The 23398-nt window shown below is 43.4% G+C and overlaps 1 protein-coding gene across 1 annotated transcript in view; it reads left to right on the top strand.

Moving 5' to 3' along the window:
• Positions 1 to 23398, top strand: part of STPG2 (sperm tail PG-rich repeat containing 2) — a 1004689-nt gene that overhangs the window by 13029 nt on the left and 968262 nt on the right. The window contains exon 3 of the mRNA XM_082259340.1: positions 19079 to 19188. Coding sequence (XP_082115466.1) covers positions 19079 to 19188 — 110 coding nt within the window. The remainder of the gene's footprint in view (positions 1 to 19078; positions 19189 to 23398) is intronic.

Raw genomic sequence — 23398 nt, 5'->3', positions numbered from 1 at the left:
GGTATTTTACGACTCGGCACTGCGTGACTTTAACTGACAATTGTGCGGTCATGCAATGTGGTACCCAAACGAAATTTACGTCCTTTTTTTCCCACAAACAGAGCTTTCTTTTGGTGGTATTTGATCACCTCTGCGCTTTTTATTTTTTGCGATATTAATAAAAAAAGAGCGAAAATTTTGCAAAAAAATGACATTTTCAACTTTGTCTTTTAAAAAATATCCAATATACTCAATTTATGTATTTTTTTTTGGCCAAAATATATTTAGCTACATGTCTTTGACAAAAAAAAATTCAATGAGCGTATTTTTATTGGTTTGCGCAAAAGTTATAGCGTCTACAAACTATGGTGTAAATACAGAAATTTACGCAGCTTTAATTTTTGACTGCCTATCTCATTTCATGAAGTGCTAAAATGGCAGGGCAGTACAAAACCCCCCCAAACTACCACTTTTTGGAAAGTAGACATCCTAAATGTTCTGAGAGGCATGTTGAGCTCATTGAATATTTCATTTTTTTGTCACAGGTGTTTGAAAAATGACTAAAAATTTTTTTTTTTTTTACACAAAGTTGTCATTGAAATGATATATTGCTCACACATGCCATGGGTATATGTGTAATTACACCACAAAATATATTCTGCTGCTTCTCCTGAGTACAGGGATACCACATATGTGGGACTTTTTGGGAGCCTAGCTGTGTACGGGACCACAAAAACAAATCCCCACCATCAGAATTTCAAAGGGCGTACATTTTTCATTGCATTTTCTCACTACCTCTAACGGTTTAGGAGGCCCTGAAATGTCAAGATACCACAAAACCCCCCCAAATGACCCCATTTTGGAAAGTAGACACCCCAAGCTGTTTGCTAAGAGGCATGGTGAGTCCATGGAATATTTTATATTTTACCACAAGTTTTGGGAATATTACTATTTTTTTTTTTTATTTTTTTTTTTTACACAACGTTGTCACTAAAAGATAAAATTCTCACACATGACATGGGTATATGTGGAATTACACCCCAAAATACATTCTGCCACTTCTCCTGAGTATGGGGATGCCCCATGTGTGAGACTTTTTGGGAGCCTAGCTGTGTACAGGACCGCGAAAACCAATCAACACTCCCAGGTTTTCTAATGGCGTAAATTGTGCATGTCACCTCTGCACTACCTGTCACAGTTTCGGAGGCCCTAAAATTCCAAGATAGCACAAACCCCCCCCAAATGACCCCATTTTGGAAAGTAGACACCCCAAGCTATTTGCTGAGAGGCATGGTGAGTCCATGGAATATTTTATATTCTGCCACAAGTTCCGGGAAATACATATATATATATTTTTTTTTTTTTTTTTTTCACAAAGTTGTCAGTAAATGAAATATTGCTCACACATACCATGGGTATATGTGAAATGACACCCCAAAATACATTCTGCTGCTTCTCCTGAGTACAGGGATACCCCATGTGTGAGACTTTTTTGCAGTCTAGCCGAGTACAGGTCCCCGAAAACCAGTCCCCGCTTTCAGGCTTTCCAAGGGCGTAAATTGTTGATTTCACTCCTGACTACCTATCACAGTTTCGGAGGCCCTAAAATTCCAAGATAGCACAAAACCCCCCCAAATGACCCCATTTTGGAAAGTAGACACCCCAAGCTATTTGCTGAGAGGCATGGTGAGTCCATGGAATATTTTATATTTTGCCACAAGTTCCGGGAAATATATATATATATATATTTTTTTTTTTTTTCACAAAGTTGTCAGTAAATGAAATATTGCTCACACATTCCATGGGTATATGTGAAATGACACCCCAAAATACATTCTGCTGCTTCTCCTGAGTACAGGGATACCCCATGTGTGAGACTTTTTTGCAGTCTAGCCGAGTACAGGTCCCCGAAAACCAGTCCCCACTTTCAGGCTTTCCAAGGGCGTAAATTGTTGATTTCACTCCTGACTACCTATCACAGTTTCGGAGGCCCTAAAATTCCAAGATAGCACAAAACCCCCCCAAATGACCCCATTTTGGAAAGTAGACACCCCAAGCTATTTGCTGAGAGGCATGGTGAGTCCATGGAATATTTTATATTTTGCCACAAGTTCCGGGAAATATATATATATATATATTTTTTTTTTTTTTTTACACAAAGTTGTCAGTAAATGATATATTGCTCACACATGCCATGGGTATATGTGAACTGACACCCCAAAATACATTCTGCTGCTTCTCCTGAGTATAGGGATACCCCATGTGTGAGACTTTTTTGCAGTCTAGCCGAGTACAGGACCCCGAAAACCAATCATCGCCTTCAGGCTTTCCAAGGGCTTAAATTGTTGATTTCACTCCTGACTACCTATCACAGTTTTGGAGGCCATGAAATGCCAAGACAGCACAACCCCCCCCCAAATGACCCCTTTTCGGAAAGTAGACACCCTGAGCTATTTGCAGAGAGGCATGTTGAGTGTTTTGCAGATCTCACTTTTTGTCACAAAGTTTTGGAAATTGAAAAAAGAGGAAAAAAAATGCATTTTCCTGTTTTTTCTTCATTTTCCAAAAAAAATTAGAGCTGCAAAATACTCACCATGCCTCTCAGCAAATAGATTGGAGTGTCTACTTTGCAAAATGGGGTCATTTGGGGGGGGTTTGTGCAATCTTGGCTTTTTATGGACTTCAAAACTGTGATAGGTAGTAAGGAGTGAGATCAACAATTTACGCCCTTAGAAAGCCTAAAGGTGCGCATTGGTTTTCCGGGTCCTGTACGCGGCTAGACTGGCAAAAAGTCTCACACATGGGGTATCATTGTACTCAGGAGAAGCAGCAGAATGTATTTTGGGGTGTCATTTCACATATACCCATGGCCTGTGTGAGCAATATATCATTTACTGACAACTTTGTGTAAAAAAATAAAAAAAAATAAAAAAAATGTTTTTCCTCGAAACTTGTGGCAAAATAGAAACTATTCCATGGACTCACCATACTTCTCAGCCAGTAGCTTGGAGTGTCTACTTTGCAAAATGGGGTCATTTGGGGGGGTTTTGTGCCATCTTGAAATTTCAGGGCCTCTGAAACTGTGACAGGTAGTCAGGGGTAAAATCAGCAATTTACGCCATTAGAAAACCTGAAGATGTGGATTGGTTTTCGGGGGCGCGTACACAGCTAGGCTCCCAAAAAGTCTCACACATGTGGTATCCCTGTACTCAGGAGAAGCAAAAGAATGTATTTTGGGGTGTCATTTCACATATTCCCATGGCATGCATGAGCAATATATCATTTAGTGACAACTTTCTGTAAAAAAACAACAACAAAAAAAAAATAATAATTTTCCCGAAACTTGTGGCAAAATATAAAATACTCCATGGACTCACCATGCCTCTCAGAAAAAAGCTTTGGGTGTCTACTTTTCAAAAAGGGGTCATTAGGGGGGTGTTTGAACAGTTCCGGCATTTTATACTCAATCTTATCCACACATCACCCACTCTTCTAACCACTTGAAAACCAAGCCTTTTCTGTGCCTTTTTGTTTACATGAAAAAATATTTTTTTTTTACTAGAAAATTACTTTGAACCCCCAAACATTATATATTTTTTTAAAGCAGAGGCCCTATAGAATAAAATGGTGGATGTTGCAAATTTTTTTGTCACACGGTATTTGCGCACAGATTTTCCAAACGCAATTTTTGCGAAAAAAATACATTTTTTTTAATTTATTGCACAAATACACTATATAATTCCAATTTTTTTGGTAAAATTTAAAAGATGATCTTATGCCGAGTTCATAGACACCTAACATGACATGCTTTAAAAATTGCGCATGCCTGCGCAGCGACAAAAACGTATGTACATTTTTGAAAACCTTTAAAAGTCTCTACAGGTTACCACTTTAGACTTACAGAGGAGGTCTACTGCAAGAATTACTGCACTCGATCTGGCGATCGCGGCGATACCTCACATGCATGCTGCAATTGTGGTTTACATATGACACTAGACCACCGCTTGCGTGCGCCATTGCGCGCAAGCACCGGGGGTAAGGGGGGGGGCTCAATTTTTTTTTTTTTTTTTCTTTTGCTTTTTTATGTTATTTTGACACCTTTCCTTTAATTTTTTTTTTTTTTTAAATCATTTTTATTGTTATCATAGTGAATTTAAATATCCCCTATGATAGCAATCTGTAGTGACAGGTACTCTTTTTAAAAAAAATTGGGGTCTTTTAGACTCTAGATCTCTCCTCTGACCTTAACGCATCTGACCACACCAAAATTGGTGTGATAAAATACTTTCCCAATTTCCCAATGGCCCTGTTTATTTCTGGCGAAACAGAAGTCATAAAATGCTCGTAGCCTCCGGCATCTTAGGCCATAGAGATGATTGGAGCCATTCTCATCTCCAATTAGCTCTATGGTTAGATAATTGAACCACCGGCTGCACTCTCGGGTTAACCGGTGGGACAGGAGAGCCAGAGAAAAACCATGGAAGGCTGCGGAAGGCGGCGGTGGGGGGGGGGGAGGCCCCTCCCACTGCATGTAAAAGCAGTCTAGCGGCCAATTACCTGCTAGAATTGCTTTTACATGTAAGCCGACCGCTGGCTGTGAAAAACGATACCAAGATGATGCCTAAATCTGCAGGCATCATCCTGGTATAACCACTCAAAGTCCAGCAACGTACCAGTACATTGCTGGTCCTTGTTTGGCATATAGGTTTTTTTTTTTTTCATGCAGCCTGTGGGCTGAACGGAAAAAAAGAGAACCTATCAGAAATCAGCACAGGAATAATGCGTAGTATTACTCATCATTAACCGCCCAAACAACCACCCACTGAATTTAATGATGGGTATACACGACACTATCCACGTATACCAAAATAGGATTTTAACTGCAGTGCTGAAATCAGAAAATCACCACAGCTGCTATCAGCAAAGGTATCCATATATGCTGAGCGCAAACGCTGTTTGTGTCAGAATATATAAAATCAATGCGTGGTAGCCGACGAGGGACCTGCAAGAGAAACAGGTCACAAAAGAATGAAAAAACAAACAAAGGACATTGAAAAAAAGTATAGTAGGAAGGAGTAGAAGGACATATAAAATGACTGACAACAACAGTTTTTGGATTTTCATCATTAACCGCCCAAACAACCACCCACTGAATTTAATGATGGGTATACACGGCGCTATCCACGTATACCAAAATAGGATTTTAACTGCAGTGCTGAAATCAGAAAATCACCACAGCTGCTATCAGCAAAGGTATCCATATATGCTGAGCGCAAACGCTGTTTGTGTCAGAATATATAAAATCAATGCGTGGTAGCCGACGAGGGACCTGCAAGAGAAACAGGTCACAAAAGAATGAAAAAACAAACAAAGGACATTGAAAAAAAGTATAGTAGAAAGGAGTAGAAGGACATATAAAATTACTGACACCACAACAGTTTTTGGATCCTTTTATTTTTCTTTCTAACTGTTCCTTTACTTCTTGATTTGGGAGGGACTGCGATCATCTGCGATCTTCTCTTCCAGCTTGGGTCTCTCAAAATGTCGATGGACATCCAACATCCTTCGAGACCCTGTGTTTATGTGCCCTACACTGTGTCGTGCTGTACCCTACACTAATACTCCACTAGTGTATGGTAGCGCTCGAAACATTCCCCGATGCAGAGACCAGGTTGGTCAGGACATTTGGGACAATAATAACGGGTGTCACGCCTAAATCCGCGCTTGCTACAGACACGACATCTTCTTTGGGGCCATCTTTGGGTAGGGGTACTCGGGAGGACATGTGAAAAATGCCTCTCATGCAGCCGGCTCACTGCATCTGGAAGGGGAAGTTGGGCAGGCATGCCTCCTGGGTACAGGTAGGCAAGGATGATCTCTTCCTGGAATTCCCGGAAAGATCCAGTTCGTCCTGACGCCCTGTATAGGACAAAGGCGTTCAGCATAGCCAATTGGTATAGGTAAACAGACACTTTTTTGTACCAGCGTCTGGCTTTACGGGCAACTAAATACGGCGCCAAAAGCTGGTCGTTAAGGTCCACCCCTCCCATGTTAAGGTTATATTCGTGGACACAGAGGGGTTTCTCCACAACGCCAGTTGCCGTAGGAATTTGGATCGTCGTGTCTGGGTGAAGGGAGGACAGAACATAAACATCCCGTGTATCCTTCCACTTCACCGCAAGTAATTTGTCCGTTTTCAAGCAGGCTCTCGCCCCCCGACTAAGACGGGAATCTACAAGCCGTTGGGGGAAGCCCCGAACGATTAGGTCGCACGGTGCCACATGCGCCAATTTGTAAATCAAGAAGGTGACTAAATAGTGGCACGCTTGTATAAAAGTTGTCCACGTACAAATGGTACCCCTTTCCGGATAAGGGTGACACCAAGTCCCAAACGATCTTACCGCTGCTCCCTATGTAGTCTGGGCAGTTGGGGGGCTCCACACAGCTATCTTTTCCCTCATAGACCCGGAAACTAACTGTATAGCCTGTGGCCCTGTCACACAATTTATACAGTTTGACCCCGTACTTGGCACGCTTGCTGGGGAGGTACTGTTTCATAGCAAGGCGGCCAGTAAATTTAATCAGGGACTCGTCAACGCAGACAACTTGTTCGGGGGTAAACAAGGCTGCAAACCGCTGATTGAAGTGGTCTATGAGGGGCCGAATTTTGTGGAGCCGATCGTATGCAGGGTCTCCCCGAGGACGACAGAGTTCATTGTCGCTGAAATGCATAAATCGCAGAATTTGCTCGTATCTCGTCCTGGACATAGAGGCAGAGTACATGCGCATATGGTGAACTGGGCTAGTGGACCAATATAGCCGCAATTCACTCTGTTTAGTTATGCCCATGTGGAGGGAAAGGCCCAGAAAGATCTTAAATTCGGAAACCGTTATAGGTTTCCAGCCGAATTGTCTGGCAAGGTGTGAATTTGGGTTGGCGGCGATGAACTGTTGTGCATACAAATTTGATTGATCCACAATAGATCTGTAAAGATCTTCCGTGAAGAACAGCTCAAAAAAGTTCAGGGGCGTAAAACCAGCTGTCTCCACGTGGATTCCAGGTTGGGCGGTGAATGGGGGAAGTACTGGCGCTGTAGTATCGGTGGGTTGCCAATTAGGAAATGCCAGCGCATCAGGGAGGGCACTATGGGCTCTACGGGCCTGTCTTCGAATACGCGGTGGCTGCGGGCCACTACTTGTGCTAGCCACCGCACCAGCTTCAACTGCACTTAGGGGACTCGCCACGTCACCAGGTCTTACTGCAGTGCTGGTTGTACTAGGTCCAGGTTGTACTAGGCCGCTGGCGCTTGCCAGGTCGCCAGAAGGATGAGCGGCACTAGTACCCACACTCTGCTCCATACGAGCACCCTGCGATTCCTGCATCACAACAACTTCAGAATGGGGTCGGGTACGCCTGGGTCTAACAGGGACCCATCTGTCGTCGGAGCTATCTGTCAGGGAGCCGCTGCCGTCATCAGGTTCATATACTGACACTAATTCGGTCATTGTAGCTTCCCCTTCGCTATCAGATGACTCGGTCAGCATATAACTGAGAAGCTCTTCATCCCTGTACGAACGTTTGGTCATTTTGGCAACTAAATTTACTCGTACAGTGATGCGACTCACAGGTAATAAAAGCACCTGGTTGTCGAAGACTATTTCAAGCGCTACAAAAAAAACTGCTAATGCTAGCAGGGATCAGGCCTGACTCTGCTAACACAGCGGTTTTGTGTCTTGTGTTTTTTTGCAAGTGACAGTAATCTATTGATTACTACACTTGCCTGGGTGAAAGGGTTAAACGCAGGTGCTGGCCGGAATCAGTACTGATCGTGCAAACACCGCGTTTTGGGAACCCTAAACTATGGGGGCGCTAGTATAGTTCTGATCAGATCAGATATTGATCTGTTCAAACACTATACTAGAAATGGAAGTGTAGGTGCGTGCGTGCGTGCGTGCGTGTGTGGCAATCAAGGGGTTACTTCTAAACTATGCGCTGGGGATCTGGGGGGGGTGGCGGGGACCCTAAACCTCCTTTGGGAAAGAAACTAGCTAGCTAGCGCAACCTCAAGTCACAATGACACCAATACAAAATACAGTAAAAACAGTATATTATGTGTGTATTAGTGCTAATGTGACAGAGGGTGTAGGGGTTAACGGGATGTGATCAGGGGGGGATCAGGGGTTTAAATCTTTATTGGAAGGGACTGGCGGGTATCCTAAGGATAAAAGGAACGGTGGCAAGCGCTAAACCTGGTCACAAGTCACACTTATACGGGTATATAGAAAATGCTATATACTGTATACAGTGTGCGTTGTGACAGGGGGTGTAGGGGTGATCAGGAGGGGATCAGGGGATTAAATCTTTATTGGGCGGGTGGGGGGGACCCTAAACCTGCTTGGGACACAAACTTAGTCGCCTGCGCTAATTCTGATCACAATGACACTAATACAAAAATACAAAAACACAGTATATTACGTTTGTATTAGTGCTGATGTGACAGAGGGTGTAGGGGTTAACTAGCGGTGATCAGGGGGGGATCAGGTGGGATCAGGGGCTTAAATCTTTATTAGGGGGGGGTGGCGGGTAATTCAAGTGGAAAAAGGGGGGTCGCAAGCGCTAGACCTGACCACAAATCACACTTATACGGGTATATAGCAAAATGCTATATACTGTATACGGTGTGTGTTATGGCAGGGGGTGTAGGGGTGATCAGGGGGGGTTCAGGGGCTTAAATCTTTATTGGGCGGGTGGCGGGGACCCTAAACCTTCTTGGGACAGAAACTTAGTCGCCTGCGCTAATTCTGATCACAATGACACTAATACAAAAATACAATAACACCGTATATTGCGTTTGTATTAGTGCTGATGTGACAGAGGGTGTAGGGGTTAACGGCGGTGATCAGGGGGGGTTCAGGGGGGATCAGTGGGTTAAATCTTTATTAGGGGGGGGTGGGGGGTAATTTGAGTGGAAAAGGGAGGGTCGCAAGGGCTACACCTGTTCACAAATCACACTTATACAGGTATATAGGTATATGCTATATGCTGTATATAGTGTGTGTTGTGTCAGGTGCTGTAGGGGTTAATTGGGGGGGCGATCGGGGGTGAAATGTGCCTATCTAACTGTGTGTGGGTGTGCTTGGTGCAGTACTCACAGTAAGATGTGCTCTCCTCTCACGCTGGATCCAAAAAGACCGTTGTGGGGGGAGGGCACATCTCCTCTAAGCCTGTGTTTACATTTCACAGGCTTAGAGGATGATCTGATTGGGCAGGACCGATCAACAGGTCCAGACCAAAAATGATTGGCCTGGACCTGATGACTGATCGGTTCTGAACCCAATCGAGTCATCATCGGCGGCGGAGACGCGCTGGAGCGCGCACAGGGCCGGCAAATTGTGCTGACGTAGGCCTACGTCAGTTTGCCTGGCCGGGGCTGAGTGCCGACGTAGATCGTCGTGCGCCGGTCGTAAAGTGGTTAAATCCCATTTTTATAAATAATAAAAGAAGCACCAAAGTATTTGAGCTTATACTCATGTGTAGGAATATGTAACAGTTCTTTTTTATGTGTATTATATGTGTAACCATCTTCAAAGTACACAAATATACTTAGAACAGATGCAACATAGTATCTATTTTTCATTCACCTTTGTGAGTCAACGAAATCAAAACACTTAGTGCTGGTTCACACTGGCGCAATGTGGGAACCCTGCGAATCCACTGCGGGTTCCCGCATCGCACCCGACTCACTGGCAGTTCACACTGCCATATGCGAACTGCTGGGAGTGTCAATACAAAGTTAATGACACCCCCAGATTAGTTTGCATATCGCAGTGCGAACTGTCAATTCGGACAGGAATCAGAAGGCATAGGTGTGAACACCCATGCAATCCGATTCTGGTGCGGACCGAAAAAAGGGTCCTGTGCGACTTTGGTCCGAATGCGATGGAAACTCAGCCATACAATCTGGCTGAATTTGTATCGCACAGAAATTGCATGTGATTTGCAGAGCAGTGTGATCCGAATCACATGCAATGTCTGACATCGCTATAGTGTGAACCAGTACTTAGTGCTCTCCCTACACTACAGGAACTGAAGACCTTAGGCCTCATGCACACTGCAGATGTCAAACACCCATTTTACAGGCGTTTGACATTTTTTTTTCTGCCCCTAAAAAAAAAAGGCAGGGGTGATTATGGGCATGAATCTGAATGCACCGAAAATCACAATCAGGAGAGGAACGTTTGGGCAGCAAAAATGCTTGATGTGTCTAAACTTGTGTAAATCTAGGAACGTTTAGCTTTTGAGCGTTTAATAATTTCAATAGCCAGAAATTAATATTCTGACCAACGTAATAAATAAATGCCCAAACACTTGATGCGCATGAACGCACCTAACCACATTGAAAAAACACAGCTTTAGGAGTGCTATTAATGCTACATTTCTCTGGTCAGGAAGAAGAGCCTGGTGTGCATGAGTCCTTGGAGTCCTTTTACACTGAGGCACTTTTCAAGCTTCTGCACTGAAAAAAAAAAAACACCTGAAAAGTTCACGAAAACGTATTCCCATTAAATCAATGAATGCTTTCACACTGGGGAGGTGCGCTGGTGGGGCGGAAGGGGTGAAAAAAATCCTGCAAGCAGCATCTTTGGAGCATGTTTGGAGCGCAAAAAAAAGCGCCTCAAAAATGCCCCTCTCCATTGAAATGAATGGGAAGCGCCTCCAAAGCGCTTCAAACGTGTCTCAAAATTGTTCTTGAAGCAGTTTTTGAGTCACGTGTTCTTTAAAAAAGGGCACTGCTAACACCTCAAAAAGTGCCTGAAAAGCGGTGCAAATGCGCTGCAAAAGCCTTCAGTGTTTTATGGGCAGTTTTAAAACGCCTCAATCTGAAAGAGCTTTTACTCAACTTTCGGGTCAGAAACATTTTACAATAGAATTTGCCTGTAGAACTGCCTCCGTAAGGACCGCTTGATATTTACTCTGTGGGTTCCACCTGGTTACCAGCACATGGCCATAAGCAAAGTCAATCCCTTAATTCTCCTCGGCTCACACTCCAATAATCAGTCCAGAGGTATTTGGCTGTTTTTGTTGTTTATTGTAGAATGGGGATAGGAGAAGGACATAGTGGGATACTCCAATTTTAACTATTCACAGTGTTTGAGGACTCCTATCTTCTCTACTCTGTTATAGGTATGGAACAGCCAGGCTGTGGATTCATCCTGCCACTTTGGATGAATATGGATTAAGTCTCTTATCTTTAAGACGACTTGATGAACAATTAGTTATCTTAAGGACACTCTCCCTAGTATCCTCTCTCTTCCTCTGCTGACACCCTTCCACTGACTATCCTACGAGCAGGGCTGGCCCCCCTCAGGTCAGGCCCCTTGACACGAGTCCCTGTACTCACGATACTGCAGCCCCAGGGTCTCCAGTGTCTCCCCTCTCAGTCAGCTTCCCAGAGCCTCTGGGTTCAGCTCCTCTCAACCGCTCCTCTGGCCCTCAGGACAACCTCCTGCGGCCACATGGCACCTCTGCAGAGGAGGCAGCCGCCCCCTCCCCCCTGGGACTCCACTCTCCAGCCAAACAACCCGCAGCACATGTGCTCCTGGCTTTTATACAGTATCCCAGAATGCACCGAAACAACTGGTCCTCTGCCAATCATCAGGACTGTATCAAAAGCCTATGCACCCATTCGTCAGGCCTCCTCCCCCTGTCCAACATGCCTCCCCACTGGACCAACGCGAAACACCTTCCAGACCGAATAAATCACGTACATAGCACAATGAGCAGACCTCACTTACAGATCCTGCTCTCTGGTAGTCAGAGAGCAACACAGATTTACCTGCAGCCCCTCTGGCAAGCAGACAGAGCTCAAAACTAAACTTTCACACTAGCACCTACCTAGGAGTGGGCTACATGCCTTTGTTTCTTTTCAACTCCTCCTTCTACCATTGCCTTTATCCCTTATACCTGAAGTGATGCAAAACGAAAGGCAAATATCCACATAGTGTAAAAAAGTAAGGACTTCTACATTTTAACCTCCTTGGCGGTAATCCCGATCGTGACTCGGGGTTGATTTTTCATGTCAGGAGCGGTAACCCCGAGTCACGCTCGGGGTGGATTGCAGAGAGCGCAGCGGTGTTCTCTTACCTTATCCTGGCGATCCAGCGATGATCTCTCATTGCTGAGATCGCCAGCCGAGAGTCCCGCCGCTCCTCCGTCCCTCCGTCGGTGTGATCACTTCCTAGTTCCGTTCCCTGCAGCAGCAATGCTGCATGGGAGCGGAACTAGGGAGGGAAATTCAAAAAAAAAAAAAAAAAAAAGTTGCACAAAACACATTTTATATTATATATATATATATATATATATATATATATGCATATATATATATATATATATATATATATATATATATATATATATATATATATATATATATATATATATATATATATGCATATGTATATGCATATATATATATATGCATATGTATATGCATATATATATATATATATATATATATATAAATATATATATATATATATATGCGCATATATATATATATATATATATATATATATATATATATATATATATACCGATATATATATATATATATATATATATATATATATATATATGCGCATATATATATATATATATATATATATATACCGGTATATATATATATGCATATATATATATGCATATAAATATATATATGTGTATATATATATATATGCACACACACATATATATATATAAAATTATATTATTGATTCAATTATAATTCATGCGTTATATATTATATATATATATATATATATATATATATATATATATATATATATATATATATATATATATATATATATACACACATATATCTATATATAATATATAATGCATGAATTATAATCTAATCAATAATATAATTTTATTATATATATTATATATTAAATAATAAAATAATAATATTGATTCAATTATAATTCACGTGTTTGTGTTTCAAATTTATCACATCTGGGATGTCTACTAGAGTCTTGTTTTGGTCAGGTTTAAGTCAGTAATTACTAAGAATTGTAGGCCTATAATACATAACGCCAAATTTCCATGAAAACAATTGTACCGCTTTTGGTATGTAATTCCTGACATAATCATACCGCCAGGGAGGTTAATAAAATCCATAAAACATTGCACTCACATATAATGGTCCTGCTATCTGTGCCAGATCTGCCAGCATTAATATACAAGACCTCAGCACTACTGAGGATCACAGAGACATGTTTCTTAGAGCAATGTCCAGCGCCACATGTCATCCCTTTGACCATCCCTTGACTGGCCTAGAAAATGTCCATTACTGTTTCTTAGCATTCGACTCTCCTTGACTTGAGTGGGGTTCAGATTCGGCTCCCGAACATCAAGCATGTTCATCTGTCACCTGTTGGGCCTGATGGTAGCTCTAATTTCATACAGCTCTCCTCATCACATTGTGCTTCCAAACCCTGGTCGGTATGTGTTCTGGCCACTCTCCCGATGGGTTTTGTCACCTTGGACTTTCTCAAAGAGATGAAATCTCCATAGCAAGCATAGATGTTAAATGCACACTCCTCCAGGGAATTTAACCTCTTCATTCATAGTACAGTACTTGTTGTAGGAAATGACAAATACAGTATCTCACAAAAGTGAGTACACCCCTTACATTTTTGTAAATATTTTATTATATCTTTTCATGTAACAACACTGAAGAAATTACACTTTGCTACAATGTAAAGTAGTGAGTGTACAGCTTGTATAACAGTGTAAATTTGCTGTCCCCGCAAAACAACAATATTAATCAAATAGGGTTTTTGACTTGTGGTGCTCAGATACAGTGTAGTTCCACTCTAAGCTGCGGTAGTAGTTGCTCTCAAACGGCAATAGCTGGCAGGGAAAAGTCTTTCATAAAGCGTGAATGGGGGAATCAATTGTTTTTTTTCTCATTCAATCCATAGGGCTGAACGAAAGAATTCTACATGTGTAAGGCTAGCTGTTTTTTTGTTGCATGCTAGTCTCATATCGAAAGTGAAGAGGTTGCTCAACTTTTCAAAACTTCTCGTATGACAGAATACAATTTTGGAAGTGATGTAATGTGTTGAATTGTTTTGTAATGTATTCTTTTGGAGGAAAACTGTACTAATTCAACTAAAATTAGGCAGTGTGTTCACATACAATAAAAAGTTTTATAGTATGCACCTTCAGGTTTTGTCATCCAAAAACTCAGAATGGGCTGTCAAAAGCACTTTACTAACGATCAGATAATCGGCGGATTGTTGGTCATACTAAATTTGACTTCCTATTTTCTTATCATGTGTATGACCCTTTAGGAGCCTGCAGTGGATGTGTTTGGAAATCTCCCCTTCATTAAAAACAGGCCACTAAAAGGAGTGGGGCAGACTGGTAGCTACAGCAATGCCTGGATAAACAGCTGCATTCCCTATATGCATGTCCCAATGTTCAGTTTCAACTGGAATGCACCTATTTCATTTTTACCTGCCTAATATGTGGAGTGGAAGAGTATGTTCAAACAGTTTTCAGGTTAAAGAATCTTATTAATAATAATCATTTTAGGTTTACTGCTTTCATCTATAGACAATCCTTTCTGTTGTATTAATATTTTGCTAGCAACGTGGTAGAGCAGCTGATGTTTAGCTCCTGGTACAGATGTGGTACCCTATCAGTATAGCATTTGTATGTTCTCCCCATTTATGCATTGCTTTTCATCTGACTTTCCTATAAAATACTGAGCAGCTCTGCCTAAACTGAATGTCTCTGAGTCCTTCTGTGACAACGCTAAAGACTGGCTGTGCTGGGGCAAATCATTTTGAGTGAATCTGTTGCAAAGTTTCTTACCTGGAGATCCTGCCAGTAATAAAACTTCCTGTTGCAGGCTAACTATATTAAGCCACTGCTTTACAATTAGCATAAGCATTGTCAACCTGCTGTGTATGGTCCCTCAGTTGTCCATTGTGCTGCCGATCAGATCTGCAGGAAGTATGTGCAGACCTGACATGTGACCTAATGACCAACTGAAAGGCTTGTTTCAGACAGGAGGCAGTACTTACTCTGAAAGATGATCTGTAACGGATCACTTTTCAGAGGGGGACATAGCAGCAACTGACAGGAGGCGCTACGGCTGCCTCCTGATGCCTGTATTTAATTTTTTTTTTACATTTTTGTTTTTTATTGCGGAACAATTTTACATTATGAGACCACACCACAGCTGCGAGCCAAGCGTTTGATTCGTGGTTACAGTGAGACGCCATTGATTTCAGTAGGCGAGTTTGACAGGCAGCGGTGCCATCTGGCAAACTCTGAAGCCCAAGTTAAAAGTGCCGTGGCCTCAAAGCATACAGGCTGTATTATTTGCATTACAGTAGGTGCCAGGGGAAGCAAAACCATGGCTTGGCTGCCTGTTTTTTTTTTTTTTTTTATTTAGGAAAAGAAGGCAGGTTCCAAATTATTCAGGTGCCAATACACACAAAGATGGAAAAAAAAGTACAAAAAGGATCCATCAGCATCTGATTTTCAGTACTATAACATAAGCTGGTGAGAATTAATGAATAAACCAGTTAGACTGGTCAAAGATATGCAAAGAATCCACATTGATTCCATACCATATCAAAGAGGAAAAAGGGGGAACATAACCAGTCAGGCTTTAATCTGATGTGTCATAAAGAAGCCCCTGATAGGAGTCCCGGGCAGGGGGCTGATGCCAGGAGAGCACACCAGGAGCGTACCCACTGCGCAATGGAAAACCGCCTAGTTTTTTATATGAGCAGAAAAGGAAGACAAGTAAAAAGAGAAAGAGAAAGCTAAGGAAAGGAAGGACAGGTAGGGGGAAAAAAAAGGGAGGGGGGATTGAGGTATGTAGAGCTGACTTGCTATAGAGGATGGAGTGGTTTATCTCCATTAACCAGAGGGTCCCAAAGCTGCCTGTTTTTACCGTCTCCTGACCGCCCATGTGTGAGAGCCCAAGTGTACATGGCAGGCTAACAATGCAGTTGCTAAATGCAAGGCAGTGGCTGTGGCTTAGTGTTGTCAGTTTGGAACAGGAAGTGATGTGACTGGCAGGATTCCCAACTAAGAAAAAGACTCTCAAAAAATATTTGCTTAAAAACGTTACTATATGTAGCAAAGCATGATGGCAACATATTAAAAAAAAAAAAAAGATTTAGGGCAGACATGTCCAACCTGCGGCCAGAGGGCCGCATGCGGCCTGGAACCGCAGGCAATGCGGCCCACTGCCCCCTGACAATTTTTATTTTTTTGCTGGGGAGGAAGGAAGTTGAGTAGGGGGCACAGCCACAGCCAGGGCCGTCTTTTCCATTGGGCACACCCGGCGGTTGCCCAGGGGCCCCACTTGCCAAGGGGCCCCACACACAGGGTGGCAATTACACTGTCCCCCCAAGGCCAGTCTCCAGATTAGTTTACCTGGTGGTCTAGGGCCCCCCCGTTGTCCGCCGGGCCCCCCGCTGTCCGCCGGTGGCTCTGAGTCTCCCTGCACACTGGTTGCTAGGAAGGCCAGCTGATTGGCATCTAGCAACCAGTGACGTTCTGAGAGGACCCATCATGCACAGCGGAGGAGGATCCTCCTCGTCGGCTCATCCTCCTCTCTCCGCGCCTAGAAGATGGGCTCCACCCACCTCCTCCCTTCATGTGCTATGCAGCTGTTGTGGAAGGTAAGCAGACTGCTTGATTTATTTTTTCTCACTCTCTCTCCATCGACTGTCTGTTCCATCCTTTTCCTGCCCTATATATGCTCTGTGTGTGCCATCCTATTCTCTCTCTCTCTCTCTCTCTCTCTCCCCCCCTCTCTCTCTCTCTCCCTCTCTCCCTCTCCCCCCTCCCTCTCCCCCTCTCCCTCTCCCCCCTCTCCCCCCTCTCCCCCCCTCTCTCTCTCTCTCCCTCTCCCTCTCTCTCCCCTCTCTCTCCCCCTCTCTCTCTCCCTCTCTCTCTCCCTCTCTCTCTCTATCTCTCTCTCCCTCTCTCTCTCTCCCTCTCTCTCTCCCTCTCTCTCTGCCTCCCCTCTCTCTCTCCCCCCCCTCTATCTCCCCCCTCTCTCTCTCTCTCCCCCTCTCTATCTCTCTCTCTCTCCCCCCTCTCCCCCCTCCCCCCCCTCTCTCTCCCCCCTGTCTCTCCCTCTCTCTCCCTCTCCCTCTCTCTCCCTCTCCACCTCTCTCCCTCTTTCTCTCCCTCTCTCTCTCCCCCCCTCTCTCTCCCCCCTCTCTCTCCCGGGGAGCTTATTGCCCGGGGGCCTATAAGGCTCTTAAGATGGCACTGGCCACAGCGGCTTCCAACTAACTGTAGGCAGAGGCTGCCTCAGAGGGGAGGGGAGGGGGAGCGCTGCCGGATTAAAAGCAGTTTGGGGATCTCTTGCTTACCCAGCGGCCGCTGTCATAGGAAGCCCCGCTTCCTGGACCGGCTCCTATGATAGACAGCACATTAGTGACTACAATCATAGGAGCCAGGACTTCGTATGACAGCGGTCACCAGGTAAGCAGGAGATCAATGCTCTTTGTAATCCAGCGGCTCTCTCTCTTCATTGCAGACTGCATTGGATGGGCATGCACTGGTAGGTTACATTGGATGGACACTGATCAGGCTGTATTGGATGGGCATGCGCTTGTGAGGCTGCATTGGATCGGCACTGATCAGGCTGCATTGAATGGACACTGATCAGGCTGCATTGGATAGGCATGCACTTGTGAGTCTGCATTGGATGGGCACGCACTGGTGAAGCTGCATTGGATGGCACTGTTTGGGCTGCATTGGATGGGCACGCACTAGGCTGCAAGTGCCGTGCGATTCCCCAGAAGTCAGTGACAGAGCCGCTGCTTCCTGTATAGTTCCAGCTCTGTCACAGGCGGAGTGATATGAAATGCACCCCTCCTCCGCCTGTGACAGGAGCCATACAGGAAGTAGCGGCTTCTGCTCTCTATTGCAGCTGCTGCTTCCTCCAGCAGTACCCGCATGACCAGCAGTGCCCGCATGACCAGCATAACCCACCAGCAGTAACCGCCAGCAGTCTGCAAAATAAGTAGAAAAGGTATGTGCATTAGCGTGTGTAAATTGTTGCAATACAGTTTTTTAATAACTAGTTGTGTTTTGTCATTATATGTCATGTCCTTGTTCATACATGTATGAATAAGGACATTACATTTCCTGGCTGCCTAAATCATATGTGCTAGGGGGGCAACTATCCCCCAGCACATAACTGTAAATATCCCAGCACGTGCAGTGTTTCTGACTCCTTACACCATCACCACCTCAAATCACTGAAGTGGTCATGGTGGTTAGAGTGTTTCTTTAATATCTCTCAGAAGAAGTAAACCTCTGTATACTGATTCCATTTCATTTCATCATCCTCCAGTTGTGTTAAATTAGTGTGTGGGGTGGGGGAGGGCGGCAGCGCAGGAAGGACGTGACGGCGTTTTATTAATTATATACCTTAACTATAGTATATATTTTATATGCGGCCCGAGAAAATTTCTCTACACTCAATGTGGCCCAGAGAAGCCAAAAGGTTGGACACCCATGATTTAGGGTTAGCATAAAGCACAGAATACTTTTTTTTCGTCTGTTTTAAAAAAACAATTGTATCTAGCAACCCCCCCCCCCCCCCCGCCCCTCTTCCGCTGTTCTTGTCTAGGTAAGACCTAACTCTGGCAGCTTCCTGGGGTATTCCCATTACGTATCCCACCAGGGTGCATGTGTAGGGGCACACATCAACTGTGGGCAAATCTGGTGTGCATCTTTGAGGGAAGGCTGCCTTTACTTGGAAAACCAAGATGGCGCCATTGGACCTGGGTTATGACACTTAAACATTGGATCACAATGGGACAGCAAAGGATCGATCTGCTGGGCGGGTGAGATTGTGAATTGAAGACAAGTCATATTAACAGGTAAAGGGGAAGGGGGTTAAAAAAACAAGTTGTGGGGGGAATGCTTGAGTGACTTTCCTCTGGGAATGATTATTAGCCGCATTTAGTTATAAATGTTGTAATGATATTTGCCTGTAACAATGTTTTTCCTTTTTTAATTTGTACACTGTATATATCCTAGGTGGATATGCCCCATTTCTGTCAATGTCAAAGCGGGATTTTGTCTTCAACGCGCCACAGACTATCTCTGTTGCTCCCGGACCAGGACACTATGAAATATCCAATCTAAAGGTGAAATTAATAATGAAACAGACATTATTCAAATGAGGACAGATATAAATGCGAGGCAGGAATACAATGGGAGCACAAGCCTGTGTCATAGGCCTCCTGCCTGTTAAAGCCTTCTGAGAGCTGGAGCACTGCTTGTAAACCATCTGCTCCTGCTAATTTCATTCTAATTGCTTTGGAAGTTGTCATTTTTTACACAATAACACTTTCCTTAATGGGCTGAAAATGTCATCCAAAAAACTGTTATTTCCTGAAACCATAACTAGCTTTTACTTAATCTGTAAAATAGTGATAGCACATTGGGGCTGATTAATGAAATCTGGATAAAGGAAAAATTGTCAGTGTTGTAAAGCATGGTAATAACTTTCATTTTTTTTAACCTCTAAAACTGGGTTATAGAGCAAGTGCTGTTTGCCATACCGATTGTTATTTTCTGTCATGTGACGGCTATTTTTAGCTGTCATTGGTTCTCATTGCTGAAAATAACAGTCATTATAGAAAATCATGATTGCTATATTGTAGTGAATTGAGCCTATGGGATCTAATAGGAAACTGCTACTTAATTTGCTTCATTTTTCACCAATGTGAGTTATTGAATCACAATTTATGCTGATTTATTGTGCCGCGAAATCAGACATTTGTTTTTTTCAGGCAGGCTTAATATCTTTGAGTTGCGGTAATGTGCACATTATTGAAATGAATGGTTCCGCACCATGTGCGTGTTAGGGCTAATTTAGTTTCTTCAACTGCAACACACATTAAAGCGCCTACTGCTTCAACATAGTTTTTTAATGTGTTTTTGATGCTTCTGTGGTGCTTCAATGATGCTTCGGTGGGTCTTTGAAGACTCTTCTGTAATGCTTCGGTGATGCTTTTTTGAAGCTTGGCAGATGCCCTGTGTGTGTGCTGATATCTCATACTTGCAATACTTCAAAAACAAAGCGAAGCTAAAGCTGAAATAAAGCCTCTCAAAAGCTGCAGATGCTTCAAGTGAGCTTTGTCATAGACTTCTACGGAGGCTTTGAAGATGCTTTGAAGCACCACTAAAGCGATATGGGGTATAATTTTTGAAGCAAAGCAAAGCAAATGCAAATAAACAGGACTGTAAGCTAACTGTTTCATTTAGTGACAGGTACTTTGAGTGGTGTTCAGAGTACTTTAAAAAAGTATGTTGAAGCAGTAAGGGCTCGTTTACACTTGCTTCAAAACAGTGCTTTGGACACGCTTTTTTAAAGCTCTCTTAACGCCCGTCAAAGCTCCTGTTATTAAATAAAGTGGTCAGCTTACAGTTCTGTTTACACCTTGCGTTTGCTTTGCTTCAAAAATATTACCCCATGTAGCTTTAGTGGTGCTTCAAAGCGTCTTAACCACTTAAGCCCCGGAGGATTTGGCTGCTAAAAGACCAGGGGGTATTTTGCGATTCGGCACTGCATGACTTTAACGGACAATTGCGTGGTCGTGCAACGCTGTAAACGAATTTGACGTCCTTTTTTTCCCACAAACAGAGCTTTCTTTTGGTGGTATTTGATCACCTGTGCGATTTTTTGATCACGCGCTATAAACAAAAAAAGAGCGTCAATTTTGCAAAAATAACAATATTTTTCAAATTTTTTTATATGAAATTCCCCCAAAAAAAAAGTAAAAATCAAAATTTTTTTCGGCCAATTTGTTTTATGCTACATATGCTTGGTAAAAAAAATCGCAAAAAGCGTATTTTGATTGGTTTGCGCAAAAGTTATCGCCTTTACTAACAAAGGGAAAGATTTTTGTCATTTTTGTTGTTTTTTTTTTAACGCGTAATGGCGGCGATCTGCGATTTTTTTTGCGGTACTGCGACATTGGGGCGGACAGATCAGACCCTTGACTGACATTTTTGACACTTTTGGGGTTACCAGTGACATTTCTACAGTAATCAGTGCTATATATATGCACTGTTACTGTAAAATTACACTGGCAGTGAAGGGGTTAACTTTATTTGAGAGGGAGGGGCTGTGTGTGTCCCTAGGGGCGTGATTCTAACTGTGATTGGCTGTGGCTTGAGCTGTAGGAACACTGATCAACGGTCCTACATAGTAGAACCGTATGATCAGTGTTTCTACACAGGGGAGAATGACAGGCGGCTTGTTTACATCCGCCGTCTGCCTTTCTCCCTCTCCACCGACGATCGCAGAGTGACCGGCAGACATCGGGTCCGCCGGTCACACGCGCGGGGGGGTCCGTGACCGCACTCGCTCCCCAGAGCTTCACAGGCTAGTGACGTACCGATGAGTCGGCAAGAGGTTAAAGCCTCCATAGCAGTCTTATACAAAGCTTATATATAACAAAAAGTGCAGCACTATCAAATATGGATTATGAAGATGATATCGAGGAGAACAGTCCACAGGTGCAAATTATGGTGAAGCATGCACAAGATATAAACATTCAGTGCTCTTCAATGTGCTGGTAATCCTCCACCCAGTCTCATTAGCCTCTCACCTCACACTTAGCCCCTGTGTCACCAGACGGGCTAGTAAGACAAACTTTCTCCAAGGATATCACCAATACAGATCAGATCAGTATTCCTCTTCATCAGAAAATAAGGCTCACAGGTAACAGATCACAGGTCCATAAAGCGGGTCACAGGTCCATAGGAAAACAAAGGTCCGGACATAGTGCATTACCACAATAAATTACTTTATTGAACATAGCATAAAATCATAAAAATGACCTTGTAAAGCACCATATAAGTGCATGTGATGAGCAGATTGTATTACACACAGCGGTCTCGACCGCAATGGATGGCGGGTGACGTCACCGGCCCCTCCCCCTTCGCATGCGTTACGTCCCACTGCACGGGACTTCCTCAGCTCCTTATACAAAGCTTGCTTGAAGCACCTGTAACTTTTGAGAGGCTTTAATTCAGCTTTAGCTTCGCTTTGTTTTGGAGAAATTGCAGGTATGAGACTTACACACACACACACACACGCACACAAAGGATTAAAAACACATCATAAAGCATGTTGAAGCAGTAGGTGCTTTAATGTGTGTTGAAGACGAGGCAAGTGTAAATGAGCCCTAAGTGCTAGAATATGTGTTGAAGTCGAAGAAAGTGAAAGGGCTCATTTACCCTTGCTCTAAAACATGGCTTCAGACACGCATTGTTAAAGCTCTCTGTACGTCACTCAAAGCTCCTGTCACTAAATAAAATGGTTAACTTATAGTCCTATTTACACCTTGCTTTTGCTTTGCTTCAAAAATTATACCCCATGTCGCTTTAGTGGTGCTTCAAAGCGTCTTCAAAGCCTCGATAGAAGTCTATGACAAAGCTTGCTTGAAGCACCTGCAGCTTTTGAGAGGCTTTTAGTTCAGCTTTAGCTTTGCTTTTTAGAGGTATTGCAGGTATGAGACATCAGCAAATACACAGGGCATTTGCCAAGCTTTATTAAAGCTTCAAATAAGCATCACTGAAGAACCATCAAAGCACCACAGAAAACCCATCAAAAAAGCATGTTAAAGTGGTAGGCGATTTAATTTGTGTTGAAGTTGAAACAAGTGTAAATAAGCACTAAGTGTGTTGGGGTGGCATTATGTCAGAATAGCACATGCATGCATAAGCAATGCACATGCGTGGCAGTGTGCAGCAACATATAGTAATGCACTACTATGCATTGCCAATGCAATGCACCACACAGATGTGAAACTGGCTTATAGTGATAATAAAGGCTCAAATTAGAAAAAACAAAAAAAAACAAAAACAAACATGTCATACTTACCTGCTCTGTGCTCCTCTTCTCGGGTCCCCTTCTGGCACTTCTGTTTCCTCCCCCCTGCCCAGTGCCCCTATAGAAAGCTTGTTCTCGAGCCCCGCTCCCTTTTACTGGCGGTGATTGACAGCAGTGGAAGCCAATGGCTCCCACTGCTGTCTCTGAGCCAATGAGGAGGCAGAGAGCATAGGACAGAAGCTGCTCTCGTGCACATTGCTGGATCAGGCTCAGGTAAGTATTAAGAGGGCTGGGGGGTGCATAGTTGAGGTTTTTTACAGTGACTTTCTAAATTTTCTTTGTAGTATCTGAGACAGTGGTTGTCAACTTATGAACTAAAGTGGGTCTCAAATGATGCCCCTGACATCACCAAAAGGCTGCACATAATGTTCAGTATATGTAATGCTTGAGAGGACTGTGAAACTGCAGACATAATAGAAGAAATGAGTGTCAGAGAGTGTGGACATGCTACA

Source organism: Pelophylax lessonae (genome assembly GCF_965119305.1).
Source record: "Pelophylax lessonae genome assembly, chromosome: 1".
Taxonomy (NCBI): domain Eukaryota; kingdom Metazoa; phylum Chordata; class Amphibia; order Anura; family Ranidae; genus Pelophylax; species Pelophylax lessonae.
Note: the sequence above shows the minus strand (reverse complement) of the source record. Positions and strands in the feature narration are given on the sequence as shown.